The 22,649-nt window shown below is 36.5% G+C and overlaps 2 protein-coding genes across 2 annotated transcripts in view; one reads left to right on the top strand and one right to left on the bottom strand.

Annotated features, from left to right (window-relative positions):
- The window catches only part of LOC120414093 (cilia- and flagella-associated protein 206), a 32,836-nt gene extending 30,754 nt beyond the window's left edge, over positions 1-2,082 (bottom strand). The window contains exons 1-5 of the mRNA XM_039575117.2: positions 1,710-2,082; positions 1,235-1,651; positions 815-1,176; positions 493-753; positions 275-429 (exon numbers count right to left, since the gene is read on the bottom strand). Of these exons, the coding sequence (XP_039431051.1) occupies positions 275-429; positions 493-753; positions 815-1,176; positions 1,235-1,651; positions 1,710-1,947 (1,433 nt within the window). The 5' untranslated portion in view covers positions 1,948-2,082. The remainder of the gene's footprint in view (positions 1-274; positions 430-492; positions 754-814; positions 1,177-1,234; positions 1,652-1,709) is intronic.
- The window catches only part of LOC120414096 (chromosome transmission fidelity protein 18 homolog), a 54,989-nt gene extending 32,803 nt beyond the window's left edge, over positions 1-22,186 (top strand). The window contains exons 4-8 of the mRNA XM_039575119.2: positions 5,053-5,421; positions 14,761-14,936; positions 15,006-15,387; positions 21,820-21,880; positions 22,043-22,186. Coding sequence (XP_039431053.1) covers positions 5,053-5,421; positions 14,761-14,936; positions 15,006-15,387; positions 21,820-21,880; positions 22,043-22,143 — 1,089 coding nt within the window. The 3' untranslated portion in view covers positions 22,144-22,186. The remainder of the gene's footprint in view (positions 1-5,052; positions 5,422-14,760; positions 14,937-15,005; positions 15,388-21,819; positions 21,881-22,042) is intronic.
- The last annotated feature ends 463 nt before the right edge of the window (positions 22,187-22,649 follow it).

Genomic DNA, 22,649 nt, shown 5'->3' on the forward strand with positions numbered 1-22,649 from the left:
AAATAAGAAAGAGAATTTCCAAATAAAGGTCCTAAAAATAGTAGGGTCGACAGAAAAGATGCATATGGCCTGCTATTGACAAATTATCATAAAAGTGTTCCGAGATTGTGGGTCTTCTGAATATGTGGGATGACTGTACCACGTTTTATTCAATAATTCATGGCAAACATTTAGCTGAATGACTCCAATAAATTTTGCCACATTCCAATAATCAAATTGAGTATGATTTACAACATACCACAACACACGCTACAATAAACCTCTCGCAACCTACTTGTCGGGATCCTCGTCGAAGAACACCACCGGCTCGGGAATGTTGAACGCGTAGCAGTCCTTCTGGTACTGACACACGCCCATATCGACGTTGCCCGGCATCAGCACCCCGTCCGCCTCCGTCAGGTGCCACACGCAAAACTTGAGCAGCTCCACCTGCAATATATATGCAAATGTGTGACCCCGTTTCGTGAAATACCATCGAATCCAGAAATTTACCTTCATCGCCAGCGAGTACGGCACGATTTCGCAGTTCGGCTCCTCCGCGTCCAGAATCAGCTGCTTGCCGGCGGTTTTGCCGAGCCGGTCCGAGTCCGTTTGCACCTGGGACTCGCCCAGCAGCCGGTAGGCGAGGTCGTCGAAGCTGAGACACTTTTCGGTCAGGTTGGTCAGCGTGTTGCTGATTTGGTTGATTTCCGAGAGGAGGTAGATGTAGTTCTGGAACTGCAGCCAGATGCGCGTCAGCTCGGAGAATTTTGGCTGGAAGATCAAAAGTCTGTAATGGAAGACCTCTTTGGTGTAGAAGGTTCAGTTTGCTCACAAAGACTCGATCAGTCGGGATCGCCGTACGGTACTGGACCGCTTCGTGGATCTTGACCAGTTTGGCCTTGTACTCCTGGTTGCAGGTGTCGATGTTGAACTTGATCAGCGCAAGCTCGTCCAGGAGCTTGCGGGTGTAGACTTCGTGCTGACGGTACATTACGAGAAGATCTTTGAGGTTGGTTAGGTCTTCAGCGGAAATGTTCTCCGGAAGGAGGGTTACGATGGTGCGGTTACGTAGGTCGTAAGCAATTGACGAGTTGAGGGCGCTGGTTAGCAGGTTGACCTTGTCCATTATTTCACAGAGGGTGATTTGGAGAATCGATTTGGTAGATTCGTGGGATTGGTCCAAGATTCGAGGAACTGAAAGTTTGTAAGGTTGAAGTAGTGCTATGCGAAGGTTCGTTAAGAAACAACTTACGATCGGATATCCCGTTGGTTGAATTCCCAGCATGTTTGTTGAAGATCCTTATTCCACACACAATCTCCCGAATGTCCTTCAGCGCCATCAGTCGGTCTTTCTTATCCAGAGTAACAAACTTGGCCTTATCACTGCGGGACATGACCGAGTTTAACGCCTTCAACGTTTCGTTGATGACCTCCTTGTTGTCGGGATTCCCCAGACCCATATTAAGCACGATATCCACAATAATTTTGCTGAAGATGTCGTCCTGCTCGTCTTTGGTGATGACATCGTTCTCCGTTATCTCCTTCAGCAGGTACGCTGTCTTGTTCAGGAGATTGCGAGTATGCTTTTCAACCACATCTTCCCGATCGAAAAAGTTCTCCAGAAAGTACAGCTGCATCTTCAGCGTTACCAAGCTTGGCGAACGGTCCTCTGGAAATCCTCAAAATCCTGTATCAAAACCTTAGAAACCAACCAACCGCCAACTCACCCCCCAAAATGCGCACGCACTCCTCGACAAAGTCGTCGTGGTTCCGCCGGTCCGCGCTCAGCGTCTCCATGTAGATCTCGAACTTGGGATCCAAGCTGACCAGGTTCATGATAAAGGTGACCAGCTGCTTGTCGTAGCGGATGTTCCGACGTTCGCACTGCTTCACGATCTCGTAGAACAGCGGCCGCAGGTTGGCGTTCGCCTCCAGGAGGTAGCTTTTCAGGTGGTTCGACGCCATTGGTGGGATTTGGGTGCTCTCGCGCGGACTGCTTTCGGAGGAATGAAACCGTGGGCGACCCGGTGACCTGGGTTGAACTTGGTGGGAATTCGCGGAATGTTGTTATTTTAACCCTCGAAAGCGGAGGGATTGTTGCTGATGATGGGGAATGGTTGTTTTGGCGGTTGCTAAGACAAGTGCATGTTGCAACTGTGCCAGTTTGCGTTCTAGAGTAAACGACATTGGCAGGGAAAATAATGAGGAAAGCCAATGAATTTGCATTGAATCAATATTTTTATGCTACAAGCTTATAAATAAGGGATCATCCATAAAATACGTAGACACTTTTTTGAATTCTGGTGCAATATTGATATCGAGAAGATCGACAGCCAGAGAATCGACTGAGTCTGATCTCTTATCTATAAAGTCCAGACTCGAATATCCTAAGTTACTTTAGCATCGAATTCGAGTTCTGCGACCTAATTTTATTAAAATTTGTGAAGTTTATGGCCTATTCAATTACAAAATGCATTCTTTATATATTTCATCGCCGTCATTTTGGCCACCATCTCGAATTAAAAAAAATAATTTTAGGCTTCATCCATAAACAGGAGTGTAGCCAGAATTTTGGTTGGGGGGGGGGGGGGGGGGTCTGGAAGAAGAAATTTTCTTCTTCTTTTCTTCTTCTTCCCTCTCTCCCATATGTCTTCCAAAAATTTCGGGGGTGGGCCCACCCCCCTGGCTACGGGCCTGTCCATAAAGTACGTCACGCTCCAGGGGGAGTGGGGGGTTGTTACTGCTGTGACGAAACTTGACAAGAGAGGGAGTGAGGGTTACCAAGATCGTGACGTCACGGTGAGATTTTCAAAAATTTAATTCATGATTGGCCTAAAATCATTGGTTTTGTTTTGAGGATAACTTGTCAAATTTACACAAAATTGGACGAGCTTTCCGGTAAAAATGTTTTCGAAACTGAGAAATCAAGTGACACTTATAGAAATGGCTAAAAACCAAAAAAGAAACTCTGTTTTTTCAACATTTTTATTTTTAAAACCTTTGTATCTTTACAAAGATGGTTCTTAGGGTAATGGTCAATATGGAGACATTTATGTAAAATTGTCTGGAGAATCGATTCTTGCTATTGGTTTTTGAAAATGTTGACGTTTAGATTACCTACTAAAAATAGTTTATAAATGATTTTTTATATTTTTTTCGTGAGTTTTTTAAGCAACATATTTGCCTCTCTCTACAAAAATGTTAAACGAAGAAATCGGAAAGTTGTCTTCAAATTCGACTTGTAAACTTTTAAATCAAAAAAATATTATAAAAGAAGGTTATTTTTTTTCATTCATTTTTTTCTCTCAGAAACCCGGTTCAATTTCCTACAAGTCTGTCTTCGACGTAGAAAATCGTGAAAAACATTTAAAAACTCTTTAAAAATCACTTTAAACTGAGCCACAAAGAAAAATGGTGGAATGGTTTAACTTTTCTAACCTATAATTCACGCAGAAGGTGAATTTTTTGCACAATGTGCTCGAAAATCATTAACAATCTGCTTTTTCGGTAGCTCTCAAAAGTTAGTGGAGAAATTCTCCAGAATTTCGCATTATCTTCAAGATTTTTTATTTGTTTATTCGATTGAAACTTTGTCCAAGAATTCTTTACGTGAAAACAAGACATTTGCATTATAAGTTTTGCCATAAAACGCAAAAAAATCCGATTTTTCAAAAAATGTTTTATTGGGAAAAAATTAAATATTGTCGTACAAAACTTCAAAAATCATGTTTACATATAAAATAAAATTTTGCAATTGAAAATGACTTGACACGTTTTTTGATAAGGTGGATTTTACTTATATTTTTTTATTTGGCTCAAACTTTGTGGGGGCCTTCCCTATGACCAAAGAAGTAATTTTGTGTTTAGGGTGTAACAAAAATGACTTTTTGGTGGGAATTCAGGGGTTTGTTCAATTTTAAATGGGATTTCACCCGTAAAAATACTTTTTTTCAAAAATGTCTATTTTTGAGGCATTTTGGCCACCAAATGCGTTTCGAAAAAATGCCAAACTTTGAAGGTCTGTACCGAGCTTCAGGGTGCTCCAAACTTCAATGTTATATATACCAAAAGATGCGCAAGGATCTGGCCTACACGCCAGCGATGTCAATTTTGTTACGATCTAGTCTCCATACATTTTTGGCAGCTGTTCACAAATACACAAATACACAAATGGTACGTAAATATTCGAAAATATGCAACTTTGCAAGGAATTTTTTCGATTGATTTGGTGTCTTGGGATGGGAACTATTCTTAAAAAATAGGTACACGAAAAAAAATATTTTTTAATTAATTTTATTTTTTTGATCCTGCAATTATAACTTTACCATTTTTTATATGTTATGTAAAATTTTCCGAGGAATCTGATAAAAAAGTGTTGAAACATGGCTCTTTGATCCCGAGACCTTCAAAACAGCATTTTATGTTTCATATGACCTATTCAAATGTCAGGCTAGATTTTTGAAACATTAAACTATTTTTCGTTATAAGCCTATTTGCGCCCAAAACAGCTAAAATCGATTGAAATTGTTCGGAGCTATGACTTTTTGAAAAAAGTGATTTTTGCGAAAATCGATGAAATTAGAATTTTTTTTGGGACCACCCTGCGGATACGGATGCGGAACAGTGTGAATGGGAACATTTGAAATGCATTGGAGAAATCGCGTCCGCACTGTGCGTCCGTACTGTCAAATTTTGTGCGGATGCGGATGCGGTATAATGTGAATACACCTTAACACGGCGTATGTCACCCTAATAGTCAAAAAAAAAAAAATACGGATCTAATTATTTCGGCCAAGGAATCCCCAGACAAATTTTGAGCCTGAACGGGGAGCTTTTTTTTGAATCATGCTGCTTTCGTGGGGAATTGCTGTATAGGAATTACATAAATATAATTTAATAAAAACAATATTTACTCAAATTTGTATTTGTTATTGTTGGAGCTGAGAAAATTTCTAAATAAAAATTCACTACGCAATAGTTATGCATTACGTTTTTTCCAATTAAATAACTTACGTTTAATTGAACCTTTTTCGTCATGTTTTTCAAATAACGATTTTCCATCTCTTCCAGATCCAACGGCCCAAAAAGATGCTCTCCCAGGAGGACGACGCCGCCGAGGCGATCGTCACCCTGTCGGACATGTCGCCGGCCACGCGTATGGTGAACGTGCTGGACGTGCTCCACATGGCGGGCGATTATGACCGGCTGATGCAGGGCGTTTTCGAGAACTATCTGCACCAAAAGATGCCCGACCCGAACATGGTCGGGGTGGCCGACGCTGGCGAGTGGTTCTGCTTCAACGATCGCGTCCAGCAAAAGATCAACCACCAGCAGAACTACTCCGTCTATCCGTACCTGACGTACGGGTTCGTCGTGTGGCACTACCTTTTTGCCGGGCTGGCCTGGCCGAAAATCAATTTCCCCAGCAAGGGATTCGAGGTGAGTGGTGTGGGGCTGTGGCGGAGGTGTTGAATGAAATCAATTACGGGACCCATTATAACTTGTTATGTGGATTTAGTCCCAACGAAGAATGAATGCCTTCTGTGGAACAGGGATGAAATTAATATCTCGTGATGAATAGAGCTGGCTTGTAGTTCCGAGGCTGCTACTAATTATTCTTCCCCTTTCATCCTTCAATCTGCAAGGAAATCTCTAATTTAGTATTCTATTTTGCACCGCAACAACACAAGGTTCGTGCAAAATGTGAAGATGGGGGTACCTTAGTCGTTTAGAACCGCATCATCGTCACGTCACCGCACTTTTCTGGTGTGCCCCCGAGCGAGTAGAGGAGCGGTCGGTCCTTTTCTGTGAAGGCATGTGGACAAAAAAGAAAATCCTTCACTACGAAGGTGGAGAAGATGACGACGACGATGATGATGATGTTAATGGAATACACACAGTTTAAACATAATTTACACCATTTTGAATAATTCTTTTTGTACCACGAACGGGTGCATAGCTGGGGACACGAACGCTGGTGATGCTACATGGTGACGATTTTCTGGGAAGGACTTTAAGAAAATTTCGCATCTTGTAAATTCGCTAAATTTACTAGTTTTTTAAAATGTTTATTCTTTTTGTCAAAAACTCAAACAAAGGATATCTTATGAAGAACTCAATTATATATAAATATCATGCAGGGCCTCGCTGAAATATAATTGTGATCTTGAGGATAAAGACTATTTCATAATTGAAATTCCGAAAAATAAACAACTTTTTCAAAATTTCGATTTTAATAGGTAACTACAAATGAGTTTTTTTTTGTCTTATTTTATTTGATACACACTGAATGGCCTCTTACAGGTTTCCTAAAACCGGTTCCGGAGTGGCCAGAAATTGGCCAATTTACTTTTTACTCTTTTCAGAGAGCATGGCTTATAATTTCATTAAGCATGCCGCACGATAAGTTTACACCAAAAAACTTCAAACTTGGTGGAACCTTGCCTGTCACCAAAGAAGCCATTTTGTGTCATTGGTTCACCCATACAAGGCTTTTTCAATTTTTGGAGCTGTCCATACAAAAATGGTACGTAAATATTCGAAAATCTGTAACTTTTGAGGGATCTAATCGATTTGGTGTTTTCGCCAAAGTTGTAGGTAATGATGAGACTTATTTTGAAAATAATTGGTATACGGAAAAATGCCGATTTTTTAATTATCTTTTTTCCCGAAAATAAAATTTGACAAAAATTGGACAAAAAATTTGGAGTAAACCATTAAGCCCTATCTAAATATTTTTGCGCAGAAATTTTGTTAGTCGGTGTAATTAAATAGTCGAAAAACTAGAATATTACATTTGAGCAATTCTCTACGAAATCGGTCTTTTTTCTTCAATTTTAATTTTTTTATTTTTTAATCCGGCTGAAACTTTTTTGGAGCCTTCGGTATGCCCAAAGAAGCCATTTTGCATCATTAGTTTGTCCATATAATTTTCCATACAAATTTGGCAGCTGTCCATACAAAAATGATGTATGAAAATTCAAAAATCTGTATCTTTTGAAGGAATTTTTTGATCAATTTGGTGTCTTCGGCAATGTTGTAGGTATGGATACGGACTACACTAGAACAAAATGATACACGGTAAAAAAATGGTGATTTTTTATTTAACTTTTTGTCACTAAAACTTGATTTGCAAAAAAACACTATTTTTATTTTTTTTATTTTCTGATATGTTTTAGTGGACATCAAATGCCAGCTTTTCAGAAATTTCCAGGTTGTGCAAAAAATCATTGACCGAGTTATGAATTTTTAAATCAATGCCGATTTTTACAAAAAATCGAAATATTGGTCGCAAAAATTTTTCAACTTCATTTTTCGATGTAAAATCAAATTTTCAATCAAAAAGTAATGTAGTGAAATTTTGATAAAGTGCATTGTTTTCAAGTTAAATCCATTTTTAGGAGACTTTTTTGAAAATAGTCGCAGTTTTTCATTTTTTTAAATTAGTGCACATGTTTGCCCACTTTTGATAATTTTTTTTTTGAAAAGTTGAGAAAATTTTTCTATATTTTGCTTTTTTGACCCTTAGTGCTGAGATATTGCCATGCAAGTGTTTAAAAACATGAAATTTGATGTTTTTTAAGTCTCACCCAAACAACCCACCATTTTCTAATGTCGATATCTCAGCAACTAATGGTCCGATTTACAATGTTAAAATATGAAACATTTATAAAATTGTACAATCCTTTCGAAAAAAATATATTCAAAATTTTTAAACCAGGACTAACATTTTAAAAGGGCTTAATATTGAATGTTTGGCTCTTTTGAAATGTTAGTCTTGATATAAAAAATATTGTTTTCGAAAAGATCGGAAAATTTCACGAATGTTTCATATTTTAACATTGTAAATCGAACCATTAGTTGCTGAGATATCGACGTTATAAAATGGTGGGTTATTTGGGTGAGACTTAGAAAACATCAATTTTCCTGTTTTTAAACACTTGATTGGCAATATCTCAGCACTAAGGGTTGTATCAAAAAAAAAAAAAAAGGGTTGTATCAACAAAGTTCAAAAAAGCAAAATATAGAAAATTTTCTCAGCTTTTCAAATTTTTTTTTTCAAAAGTGGGCAATAATGTGCACTAATTTAAAAAAATGAAAAACTGCGACTATTTTCAAAAAAGTCACTTTAAAATGGATTTAACTTGAAAACAATGCACTTTATTAAAATTTCACTAAAGTACTTTTTGATTGCAAATTTGATTTTACAACGAAAAATGAAGTTGAAAAATTTTTGCGACCAATATTTCGATTTTTGTTTAAAATCAGTATTGATTCAAAAATTCATAACTCGGTCAAAGATTTTTTGCACAACCTGGAAATTTCTGAAAAGTTGGCATTTGATGTCCTCTTAAACGTATAAAAAAAAAAAAAAAAAAAATAGTGTTTTTTTGCAAATCAAGTTTTAGTGACAAAAAGTTATATAAAAAAATCACCAAAATTTTTTTACCGTGTATCATTTTTTTCCAGTGTAGTCCGTATCCATACCTACAACTTTGCCGAAAAAACCAAATCTTCAAAAAAATCCTTCAAAAGATACAGATTTTTGAATTTTCATACATCATGTTTGAATGGACAGCTGCCAAATTTGTATGGAAAATTATATGGACAAACTAATGATGCAAACTGTCTTCTTTGTGCATACCGAAGGCACCAAAAAAGTTTCAGTCGGATTAAAAAATACAAAAAAAAAAAAACGAATGACCGAAATCTGAGAGAACTGCTCATTTAATTTAATGATACAGTCGACACCATGCAGCATAACCCAAAGCTCGTGACACTCCGGAACATGACACATTTTGCTTTCACTCTCAGTGGAAAATAATTAGGAATGACACAAGTAACGGAATAACTTGGCTGGTGAAAATGAAACAAAAAAAAAACTACATTTGGTTTTCTGTGGAAAGTTTCCTTTTTCCCTCGCGTTTTTCCACGGCCTCCAAATTGATTCAGTCCTCTTATGGTGTTGTTAGTGGTCCACCAAAGAGAAGAGTTTAACGAGCACTCGCTCTCGCGATCCTTGTGCATTAGTAAATAATGGCCTCTTAATGTGGTTTCTTTCTGCGGCACATGCATAATTTAGCTGGCAATTATAAAACTGCATAAGAACTCCACCCGTCCCTGGCCCCCACTCTCTCTCTCTTTCAGGACTCATTAAAAAGGATTTTCCGGCCTTCCGTGCATGTGTTTATCCATCAACGGCTAAGTGGGTCCTCGGATTTTAGCACGCTTTTTAGCCTTTGGCGCTCTTTTTTTATTTCTAACGCGAAAAAGAAGGAGGCAGGGACGATGGTGTGCGCCCAAACTTTGATAAGATTGATGCTGGGCGTTGCTAACTCTTGCGTACTTTAGCACGATTTTTTCGGGGGGACCATTCCGGAACAGGTTGAAATTAAAACAAGTTTTTTTTTCGTTGGTCCCCTCGAACCCAGGTAACGTTTCGGTCGGCCCGCCGTGGAAAATAAATCTGATGATTATTAAGATAACCCACCCGAAAGAGCGTTTCATGAAATGATTCTATTAATTATTCAATATTCATTTACCTTCCCTTTGAGAGGCATCGGGAGCTACGGGATTGGCTTTGCCAGGGAATGGTGGTGCCCTTTTTTCGTTCAATTCATTCGCGGGGTGCGAGAATCGCTTTTTTTCTTGCTGCTTTTGATGCAGTAGCATGTTTTTTTCTTCTCACAGAACCCTTTTGATCTGTTCAGTGACGTACGGAGGGGTTGTTGATGTCTGACATTTAATACATATATATTTCTAATGGTTCTGGATTGAGACATCATTTCAATGAAATTACTCTATAGCTCTACTATTTCCGTTTTAAATCAAATGCCAAATTGTTAAGAAGTTATCCTAAAAAAATAACATATTTAGTATAATCCAAATTATATTTTATAAATTAATATGGTCCTAAAATAAAGCTTCAATTGCTGATCTTGTTGTTCACAACGATAAAGTTTATTTTTCTAAGTACAGTCGACTCCGAGGTCGACTCTCTGGTTGTCAATATCCAAGGGCCCACCGAGGAAGAGAATCATCAGTTTACAGAACGATGCAAAATGAAGACTCGATTAAAATATTTTTTTGCTTGATGCCCAGCTATGGGATAGAATCATGGCAACGTCCATCATACAAAAACAAATTAATGCTAAACACCCTTCAAAGCTTCGTTTCGTCAAGAAAAATGTCTATGCAAGCCATGAGAAAGTAAAATTATTGACAACCGGAAGAGATTTCTAAGGCAATCAGAATCCAAGGGACCGTCGAGGAAGAGATCCTTCAAGCAAGGGAAAATATCGAGGAATGAAGATAATTGAAGTATGCAGATTGAAGGGACTGTAGAATTCATCGATATATGGAGAATTATTGATATCGAGAAGATCGACAGCCAGAGAGTCGACTGTATAATGACCCTTTGTACGACTGCAAAGGATTTAAAATTGATTTTTAATTTTTAAAAAATTAACTTCGCGGCCTGTCTTGACATAAAAGGTCCTACTTGACAGCTCGTTTCAAAGGGGCCATAGTTGATTCATAGAAAAAATGTTGTCTTGTCAATTTATTTTTTTTGCATTAAAATGAAAAAAAGTGATCAGACATGGTTTTTAATAGTGTTTTTGACCGTTGTACACAGAAAAAAAAATCATTGTAATATTACATCTTAGAAAAGGTACATCTTTTATGTCAGAAAAAATGTGTAATTTTACCTCTGAAAATGTGTAATTTTACCACTTTTCTGTTGTAATGTCGCTTTTTCAGTCTAAATTGAGGTAAAATAACATCACAAAAGAGGTAATATTGAACCTTCCAAAATTACACCTTCCAAATTTACAAATTTTTTTACTGTGTACATCAGGCCTGCCCAACGTCCGGCCCCTGAAGCCATTTCATCCGGCCCGCGACGGCTTTTCAAATTAGTTCTATGACCGGCCCTTAAGGCTGCTCATGAAGTATTAAATAAATAAAATTATTGTCTGAATCAAAAAATAGCTCGAGATCAAATTTTAACATATTATAAGAACATTCTTCATGTTTGAATTTAATTTTTATAATTTTTATATTGATATTTTTTAACTGAAAAATTGTGCAGGAAAACAAAATTATCCATTTTGTAAAATTGTGAAATTTATGAAAAAACTTGGATTGTTGTCTTAAAGTTTACAAAAAGAAACTTAATGTTGTTTCTTTCAGTTTTAACTTTGTTTGCTTCAAATTGATTTTTTTCTATTTTCTTTTTTTTAATAAATAAGTAAGCAAAACTAATGTATTTTTCCAGAATTACTTTTTAGTGATAAAGTTTTTAAAAAGAGCTTAAAAAATCAAATTAATCATACTGAAAATAGATTCCTGCAAATATTTTAAAAATATTAAGGCTGGCACAAATATTTTTAAAAGTTTTTGTCACCCCCCCTTCAAAATTGGCCCGAAAAATCAGGGGGCAAAAAAAATATTTTTACAATAAACTTCAAAATTTCAATGAAAATTCAAGGGCAACCAGCTGAAATCAAATTAAAATACATTCTCCTGCGTTTAAAATCATTTTTAGCATGTTTGGGTTTATTAAAAAATCTTAAGATTTTTTGAAAATTTTCGATGCAAGATCTTTTTTTTTCGATACATTTTTTGTTTTTGTCAGATCTTAGATTTTTTGAAAACTAATGATTGCAAAACAACTGAACTAGTGTAAAATGCATTTTAAAACACTTTTTTCATTTAAATGTGAAGATTATGGCTTGTTATTTAAATTTTTATATTTTTTTTTATTTTTTTGCCCCCCCCCCCCCCCTTGACCTCGGCCAGGGCCGAGGGACGAAAACTTTTTAAAATATTTGCATCGGCCTAAGAAATTTATCAAAAACTTCAAAAAATTGCAATGATCATTGAAATTTTAATGTTTGATTTATAAAAAAAATATATCAAGGTATTTAATTGCAATTGTCAAAAACAATATCTATACAATTTCAAACATACGAAAATAAAAATAAGTCAAATAAACACATTTTTGAATGTTATCTTTGTTTTTAATTCTTAAAATCAAGATATATGAATCATATTTGCAACTCTAGTTCTTTTATGTATTTACTTTAGAAGAACCCAGTCATAAGAAAATTGAAAAAAATTGTGTTTACTTTTTCAACTTTTATTAAATATCAGTTCCGGCCCGCCACTGCTTCAGAAATCTCAGATCTGGCCCGCAGGGCCAAAAGGTTGGGCACACCTGGTGTACATAAACATTTACATGGGATTTTAGGACCCTATTTGAATAAATAAAATTCTGGTTCACAGATCTGGAACAGTACAATTACAGGCAAGCTTGTTGGAAATTCTAAGAATAACACTGATAGAAAAATACATGCTATTTTAACGAGATTAAAGATTTTAAGAAAAGGCCAACATTGATGGCAAGTGAACGATTTTTTTTCGCTCATTTTTTTTGTGAAAATAGATGTCATAACAAGTTCCACGAAAAATGCTTTTTTTTATTTTGAGACCATAAACAACTGAATTTCAATTAATGAGGAAATCTATAAAAATAGAAAAAGGCTCAACTTTGAAAATATGAGCAGTTCTCGTCATCCGCCATCCGAGTTTGTTACATTTTTTTAATCTGGCTGAAACGTTTTGGGTGTCTTCCGAATGCCCAAAGAAGCCTTACAAATTAGGCAGTTGTCCATAGAAAAGTTGTATGTGAAAATCTTAAAGTCTATATCTTTTGTTGTTTTTTTTTTTATTGAATTGGTATTTTTAGCAAAGTTGTAAATTCATATAGACGAGGACTATACAAAAAAAAAATATGATTGATTTTTTTTGCTGATTTTTCAAATCTCTGTTTGTCACTTAAAATTAATTTCCATAATTTTATTTTTATTTTTTATGTGGTTTAGAAGTGGCATATTTTCAGGAGATTCCAGAAAGGTCAAACAATCTTTCACCAGGTTATGATTTTTGAAAAGTATCGATTTTTTCAAATCTTTGAAAGGTTCAAACATTTTTTAAATCATGTTTTAAAGTAACATAAATTTGCAATGAAACATGCAAATTGAGATCAAGTGCTCTGTTTTCAAGAAAAAAAAAATCAAAAATCAAGTTATTCGCTCTACAGCATTGCCTTGGCGTTCTGGATTGCGAGATTCCTACTCGAAACTAGATGTCCGAAGGATTGATTGTTGAGGCGTTTCCAATCATCTTTTTACACCTTAGCTTCCATCCACCCCGGGATTCGAACTGACGACCTTTGGATTGTGAGTCAACTGCCTACCAGCGACTCCACCGAGGCAGGACCCAGGGAGCTAACGACCTAACCTCTAGGTTAGACCGGGGCCAACATTTACTTCCCCATCCGACGGAAGGCGGGATCGGACAAATCTCGTCTCGAAAAATGCCACCGGGAATCGAACCCAGGCCGACTGCGTGAGAGGCAATCACGCTTACCCTCACATCACGGGTGCCGGTTTTCAAGAAATAGCCATTTTTTGGTAACTTTTTTGAAATGCTAATGTTCTTATATTCGCCTTAAAAATGGATAAAACTTGAAATCGGTGCACTTGATTTACTTTTAGTAAAGTATTTTTTCTCATGACTCATGAAGAGCATCGGGGCCGCATTTTCAAAACGGATTCAGTGGCTATTTCTTAACACATTGTTAACATGTTTAGTAATGTAAACTTTCCTATGGTGTCGTGTTAAGGTCCAACCTGTAATGATAGTTGTGTTCGTCCGAGCAGGGATTTGAAACCCGGTCTACCGCTTTTAGGTGGTTACCACTATGCTACCTGGCACGGTCTAGTTAGTAAATTAGTCAAGACAGTTTTTTTTTCATCTCGCTTTTTTTTTTTAAATCATAAATTGGTCAAAGATTTTCTCTGCCTGAAATTTCCTGTAAAAATTTCATTTCAACAAAATAAAAATATTTAGTGTTTTTTGGATTTTAATTTTTTAAATGTCAAAAAATGATTGTGAAAATCACAAAAAATCCGAATGTAATTTTGTTTCGGTGTGGTTCTCATCCATACTTACAACTTTGCCAAAAACACCAAACCGATCAAAGATACAGATTTTTGAATTCTTACACACCATTTTTGTATGGACAGCTGTTAAATGTGCATGTAAAAGCATTTAAACAATCTGATGATGCAAAATGGTTTCCTTGGGCATCCGAAAGGTATCCAAAAGGTTTCAGTCAGATAAAAAAATACAAAAAATAAAATTTGAATTAAGGCTAATTTTGTAGTGAATTTCCCAGTTTTTTTAAATACAGTTTTTACCATTTTTAACGATGGAATTATCTCAATTCCTCAATTTCCGCTTTTGCCCTTCTTCAACTGTCTAAAAAAACTTTTTTTTGTCAATATTTTCTCTTTTATATGCCTTGTATAGACATTTTTCTTTGCGTAACGGGAAACATTGATTAATGATTAAGATTAAATTTGATGTTTTCTGGTCTTCAATTAAAATAACTTCAATCAATTCTTCATTTTGCTTTGTTCGGCAATCTGATAGATCTCTTTCTCGATAGTTCCTTCCTTGAATATTGACAACCAGATTGTCGACTGTATTGAAAATTTAAATAAAAGCCGTATTTATGTACAATTACATTACATTTGTTTGAGAAATTAATCTAAATTTTACTCACATTTTAAAATATAAAGTCCTATAAATAAAGCGTACACAATAACTTGAAGGTCGCCACAAACCCTAACCTACGCCCCTGGCCGCCTTTCAATCTGAACTTAAAATCCTTTTTCTCATTATTCCCCGCTCGTCCGACGCTAATAGAATTCACAAAAACTGGCCACCTGCAAGCTGATCCTCACCGGACTGCGCAAGGGCCTATCGGCCCACCTCAAGGGAATCGGCGAGGGTCCCACCGTACTGCTGGACACGGTTCCGCTGCTGAAGCGCGTCATCAGCCCGTCGCTGCGATCGGTTTCGCTGCAGCTGCTGACCCCAAAGTAAGTAGATTGAGTTTTGTTTGGAGGAAAAAAACTTAAAATTAATTGATTTCTTTTTTTAATTCACAGAGAAAAATCCGACCTCACCCACACCGTCGAAGTGATGGCCGACTTTGGGCTCAACTACATCCAGCTCAAGTCGGCCGAGGGAACGTACCAGTACCAGCTGGATCCGGACCTGGAGCAGCTGGGCCAGTTCCAGGGCGTTTCGCCCCAGAATCTCAGCTACTTTGGCAAGCAGATCGTGGCCCGCGAGGTCGAGCTGGAGCAGATGAGGCGAGCGCAGCCAAAAGCCGCGGTGGCCACCAGTTCGAAGGCGATCGCTGGTCCAGCGCCGGTTGCGAAAAAGAGCCGGCCGGAACCACCGGCCAAGGACAAGAAGGCCGCCCTGCCGAACCATCTGCAAACGCTGCAACCGAAGCAGATCAACGTGAGCAAAGTGAAACAGGTGGTAAGTTGGAGCCTTTTTATTAGTTATTTGCATTTCGTATCGTTGATTGCTTCATTTCTGTTCGCTGTTTGATGTTCTCTGCGGGGAGTTGCGTTGGGGGGAGGGGAAAATTCGGTGGAAATCTATTATATTTTCAATTTGTATGAAAAACAACGCGAAAATGGAATCAAACATTTTTGGGCAATTTGCAAATTGCGCATGCATCACACAGTTGCGGGTTTTTTTCTCATCACGCCGGGCGATTGAAAATGATGAAGACAGTTTTTTTTGTTGAAGCAATTGCTACTTTGGTATTCATGACGTGGGGAAATTTGGTTTCACGAGTTTTTTGCCGTCTTGTGGAAGGATTACCATTATCTGATGATTGATTGCCGTTTTATATTGGTTTTATGCTGGAATGGTTTTTTTTGGAGCAACAAAAAATGACTTTATGTTGGACAATGTATGAGCGCAGTTTTACAATTTTACAATGAGTTTCGTATCTAGCTTGACTGTATTCTTATGTGAGTAATTTTAAAAGACGTAAACCAAACCATTAAAAAAAATCACAGAACTTAGAAGGTTGAATATGTACCTACTCAAAGAATTGGACGTAGAATTGATTGACATCAAGTTTCCAATTAAAAACTGTGCTCAAGGACCATCCACAAACCACAGGGGCACTTTTTGTGAATTCTAGACCCCTCCTCCCCTGTGGTAATTTCTCGCGTGGTTTATGGAATGCCCCTCAGTGTGTGTTGCGCAAATGAAACCTTGGAGCATAACTTTCAAATTTTAGTGAAAATTCTGACCTCACCATCGTGTTTCTGAGACAATTTAACGTAGGGCTTTAGTTAAATAGATAGAGACGATATATTGAATGTTGAAGTTGGAAGTTTAATAATCCCCTTAAAAAACGAGTGATTGATGGTTAAAAACTGTTCAACTTTGGCTGTTGGCAAATGTTTGATAACGACTAGAAATATTTCGTTGAATGTTTACTCTTCTTGTTTATTTTTCAATCAAAATTTCAAAATCACGTGGTTTGTGTATGGCCACTTAAGAGACCACCGGAGCGGGGAACTTGATAATTTTCACTCTTTTGGGAACCACTGCTAGGGAGTGGAAATTCCATTGCTACTCTGATGACTTTGAAAATATTCTAGTACGCAACAGCAGGACGCTCATTTAGCAAGACGCATTGTTTCCTAAATCATAGCCTACCTGAAAACAACTTGCGCGCACATGGCACATCACACGTGGTGATTTCAGATTGTCAAGGGAAACAGTTTGGCTAATGTTTGACGGATCCAAATGCGCTTGACACCAACCACCCTTTTGCTCCCAGCAGAACTGGCAGTATTGCAAGCGCAAAACATACGTTGCCAGTACCGATTTATCGACCATTCTGTTTTCTTTGTCAATCTGTTGTTGTGATGGTTTGAGTGAAGGCTATATTTGTGTTTCCAAATGATTTCTTTTTTGAATCTACAGAAATGGTAAATGGTAAAACCAAAAGTATATTTTCCATGTAAATTTGCAGGTACATAGTTTTTTTTTTCTGACGAATGATAGGTTTCTGAATTGAAGGCATTCGTAAACCAATTTGACTACTCAACCAAATATGACTCCGAATGTGGTATCCAAAATTCCGTGTGTTAGAGGCCGTAATGCTTTTCCAACGTGCAAAAAAGAAATGAGAGGAACCATGCGACGGTAGTATTTTATTATATTGCTTTACTGAGAGACAAGTAATTTCAAATATTATTTCAATCAACATGAAATTTTTATAATCCCTGGGCTTTGTCATAATGAGTGTCATAGGTTTGATGCTTGTTTGGCAAAGAGTATGATTTGATTCGATGTGGAATTAAAATCGAAGTGTTCAGTATATTGCTGAAGCTTCCATTTTTACACATGGACACCACTTCATGCTGCGAGAACCCACTTTGGCGTAGTCTCAGGGCTTAATCGATGGCCGGTAAGCTGTCATCGAGACAAGGAGGTTCTCTGATAGTGGAAATATCACATTTGTACAATGAACCGCTACATATGTGATTTTTCCCTATCTTAATGTGGGTGTCAGGTTAGGATGCGGGTTTAAAAAAAAAATAGTTTTTGTAGAATTTAGGATTTTAACTATAAATATCAACTTTTTATACTTTGCCTTTAGTTATTTAGGGACAAAATTAGTAACAGTGAATTTAGTAATTCTATCAGAATCGGTGATTTTCATTCAAGTAGCATAAAAACCATTCTAATTTGTCAAAATTTTCATAGAGTCTCGATCAATCAATAGTGAAATGATATCGGACTAAAATCGTTGATCTGTTGAACTAACGGTTGTCGGATTATGATTGTATCGACCATTGTTGCGAATCGAGGATCTACTGGAATTCTGACGAACAAATGGTCGTCTCTTTTTCAATTCACGACTTGTAAAATATCAACTGCTATTTTTTTTTGTTTTTTTTTTTTTTTTTAAATAAGCCAGACAGGTTTTAAAAGAAACGTTTTTTTTTTGGTTAATAATTAAAATGTCGGGGATTTGAGATAAGAGTAGCTTTCGGATAGGTTGCTTTAAATCTTGTATTCAATTCAAGCTAGGTAGTTATCCGCAAATGAATATTTGGACTTATATGAATAATTGAACATTTTGGACTTATGAATAACACACAACTGTGCATTTATTCTAGAGTCAGATCCATACAGCGTCAGTGTTTATTTGGTCGAAGTGTACTAATTCATTGGCAGATCTGATTCTAGTTGTAATGTACGACAAGACTACTGACGGACGTGACAGGACGAGGGCCCAGTTTAGAGGTTTCGACATCAACGATGTGCGGCTGGATCACCCTCCCAAAAAAAAAAAAAAAAAAAAATCAACATGAAATTTTTATAATACGCTATGACATTCAGGATACTTTCAAAAAATTTTGATAACTGAATTTTTATCATTCATGAAAATTTCATCAATATTTTTTGAAGCTTATTTTGCATTGTGCTTGCAGTAAGAAAAAGGTGGAACTCGATGCAGCTGAAACGTGAAAAAAAAAACCCTCAGACCTTCGTTTTTTTTATAATAAAAACACGATTATAGTCAGACGTGCATCGGCACTCAATAGCACTTCACCACATTTTGGGATGATGGCCTAAGCAAACCGGTAGAGTGAATCTTGGCTCACTGTGCAACACATCAAACTAAAACTCAATTTCCCAAAATACGTATTTTTTTATTTTCAAGATTTTTTGATATGTTTTAGGGGACAAAAATCCGCAACTTTTGAGCCATAGAGAAATATGGTAAAAAAATCTGCCGCCGAGTTATGAATTTTTGAAAAAATAGTGATTTTTGGAAAAAAAGAAGTTTCATGCAAAAACAAGTTTGACATTATTTTTTAATGCAAAATTGAATTTGTAATCGAAAAGTACTTTACAGATTTTTTGATAAAGGGCTCCGTTTTCAAGATATAGCCACCAAAAGTTTGATTTTAGCGAAATATTTGCAGTTTTTGAATTTTTAAAAATAGTGACCATGAGTGACCATTTCTAAAATATTTTTTTTGAAAAGTTCAAAAAATTTGCTATAAAATTGTCTAAGAGACATTGAAGATTGGACCTCGGGTTGCTGAGATAGAGCCGCTTTAAGAAAAAGAAACACGAAAATTGAAGTTTTCTAAATCTCACCAAAACAACCCACCTTTTTCTAATGACGATATCTCAGCAATTAATGGTCCGATTTTCAATGTTAATGCATGAAACATTCGTGAAATTTTCCGATCTTTTCGAAAAAAATATTTTGAAAATTTTTAAATCAAGACTAACATTTTAAAAGGGCCAAATATCGAATACGCCCATTTAAAATGCTAGTCTTGATTTAAAAATTTTCAAAATATTTTTTTCGAAAAGATCGGAAAATTTCACGAATGTTTCATGTATTAACATTGAAAATCGGACCATTAATTGCTGAGATATCGTCATTAGAAAATGGTGGGCTGATTGGGTGAGACTTAGAAAACTTCAATTTTCGTGTTTCTTTTTCTTTAAGCCGCTATATCTCAGCAGCCAGAGGTCCAATCTTCAATGTCTCTTAGACAATTTTATAGCAAATTTTCTGAACTTTTCAAAAAAAATATTTTTAGAAATGGTCACTCATGGTCACTATTTTTAAGAATTGAAAAACTGCATATATTTTGCTAAAATCGAACTTTCGGTGGCTATATCTTGAAAACGGAGCCTTTTATCAAAAAATCTGTAAAGTACTTTTCGATTGCAAATTCAATTTTGCATTAAAAAGTGATGTCAAACTTGTTTTGCATAAAACTTCGATTTTTTTCCAAAAATCACTATTTTTTCAAAAATTCATAACTCGGCGGCAGATTTTTTGACCATGTTTCTCTATAGCTCAAAAGTTGCGGATTTTTGTCCCCTAAAATATGTCAAAAAATCTCGAAAATAAAAAAATACGTATTTTGGGAAATTGAGTTTTAGTGAAAAACAAGTTGATAAAAAAATCTGCAATTTTTTTTCCGTGTACCTATTTTTTTCTCAGAAGTCCTCAACAATACCTACAACTTTGCCGAAGACACCAAATTGATCAGAAAATTCACTCAAAAGTTACAGCTGCTTGAATATTTACAAACCATTTTTGTATGGACAGCTGCCAAAATTGTATGGAGACTTGTATGGGTGAACCAATGACACAAAATAGCATATTTGGTCATAGGGAAGGCCCCCACAAAGTTTGAGCCAAATAAAAAAATACAAATAAAATCCATTTCCGGTTTTGGTAGAGAATTGCTCAGTAACAAATAATAGCAAATTAAGCTATGAATGATGATTTTTTTTTTAAGTTGGAATATCACATGAATAAAGCGATCAATGATTGAATGATTTTCCATATATTCCATACTTTGAGTTGTTATTGTCTTACTCTCTCATAAGATCTGTTCAATAACAATTTTTAGACTAAGTGTTGGAGATGTTATTATTTTGTTTTGTCTTCTCATTGCCGAATTTCATGACTTTCTGATACAGTCATCCCTCATATTCGGAACAGTTTACAGATCGGCCAATGTTCAACAAATCATATAAAATCGATAATTGAACATAAAGATTTGCTTTTACCTTCATGTGAAAGCTTTTCTTGCGATCTTTCGATTGATGTATAGACCGGCTATATATTTTTACGTTTTATATCAAGTTTTCAAAGAAAAACATTGACCCTTGAAATCCACAAATTCGGAACATTTTTTGTTTTACGGTGTAAACAAACTTTTTTTTCTCTCCAGTACTTATTTTTTTTTTTAAAAATAATGACTTTGCACTCTGAAACCAATAAAACTCATGCTTAGTAATGTTTTATGAATGGTCTGATAACTTTTTTATGAAAATATTAGTTAAATTCAGGTGTTCCACAATTGTGGGAGACACAATAACATCCCACAATCATGGAACAGTCAATTTGGAGGCAGTGTTTTGGTGCTCTGGATAAAATAGTCTTGAAATGCGGTTGTTGTTTAAAAAGTATTACTTTTACTAGTGAAATAGCAAGAGAATGTTCAAATAAAGGCCCTAAAAATAGCAGGGCCGGCAGAAAAGTTGCATTTTGCATTCTATTGACAAATTACCACAAAAGTGTTCCGACTTTGTGAGTGTTCCGAATATGTAGGATGACTGTAACCAAATTAGATATGTTAACAGGACTTGTTACATCCGATTTGTTATTCCCACATTGCATTGCCCGGGGTAGAAAAACTCTAAATCGTTTGCGTTGAAGAATCCATTGTGTAACCGAAAAAAAATCACGTATACATATACCTTTAAAAAGTCTAAAATCTCTATCAAATCCACAATTCAAACACAAATAAACCATTCTGCAATCATGAGATATGAAATCCATCTTTTGTTCAATATCACGCTGCTTGAAAGTTGTAATAACACCGTGAGTTTCACATGAACCACACACATCCATCATGAGTTCGAACCGAGTTCGCTACATTACACCCGGGAACAACTTTCCACTTTGTTGGCAGTGCCAAACTCTCTCGCCTTGTTTGCGAATTTGATGACACCGCGCAAAAAGAAAAGTAATCTTACCAGCAGCGCGCAACGCCATCAAGAATCAATTTTGAGGAAATATTTTTATTATTCAGATTGATTGCAATATATCGCGGCGAATCGAGCGAGGAAAGTTTGATTGAAACGGCGCGGCTGATGGAATCACGAACGGGGTAGGGCGAAAAAGTGAATTTTCCCGCGTGCAATTTTTCCAACCGTAGTTTGGCATGTCGAAGTGGGGAGGCAGATCCAATCCGAACTTTTGATTGGTTTGATAGGATTGGTTTCGTAACTAAAATTGATGTTTGAGATTAAGTGTACTTATTCATCCTTCCGGTTGGATTGCTCTGAAGAAATTTATAAAAATGGATTTTTTGTTGCTTCTTTTTGCAGGTTTCGAAGGATTTCTTTGGAAGGGTTTCGACGAAGGAAACGGTGCTGTCGGTTCAGGAAGGTGAGTTGTTGAAGAATTATTCTATACATTTATCAAGTACATTAATTTAGAAGGATTTTCAATTATCAAAATGTTTCTTCTCTACCCATTTTACGTTTTTTTATTTGGCAAAATTGCCGTTAAGACAAAAGCCAGTAACCAACAATCTAAAATTCATTTCAGGTGGAACGGACACGATTGTAAAGAGTCCTATTTGGTATCGCTACAAGGAAGGCTTCAACAACGCAGTGCGAAAGGACGTAACTCTTCAGGATTTGATGTAATCATGTTTTCAGTGTAAATATATGGTCAAGGTAATCCTGATTATTCGTCATTTTCAATTAAAGGGAAAAGGGTTTTAAATTCGAAAGAAATGCCCTTTCAAACGCGCATTCAGAAACGATCGGCTCGTTACTAAAAGCAGATTAATCCCCAACTTTCGATATAATTTAATCCCACCAGCATTACCAAACTTAATCAGGTTCAAACGAGAAAGGCAACCTTCCGCCGCGAATCTCCTCCGTGGCTGGCCCGTGTGCTTTGAACTTTCCACGACTGCCACTTCCAACTTGGCCTTGAAGCCAGGACTTCAAAGCGGCCAACTTTTCCGCACACACTCACAAAAACACCGTTTTCACAGCCATTTTAACGTTGCGTCGGCGAAGGTACCCAGAATCTGCTCCCCGATGGTTGCCGCCGCCGCCCCGCCAGGGCGGGCCACCCCCACTTAATCCGCTTAATTTTATTTAACCCAATTTATTTAGGCAATTACCCAAACTTTTGCTCATCT

This window comes from Culex pipiens, chromosome 2 (genome assembly GCF_016801865.2).
Source record: "Culex pipiens pallens isolate TS chromosome 2, TS_CPP_V2, whole genome shotgun sequence".
NCBI classification, from domain to species: Eukaryota; Metazoa; Arthropoda; class Insecta; order Diptera; family Culicidae; genus Culex; species Culex pipiens.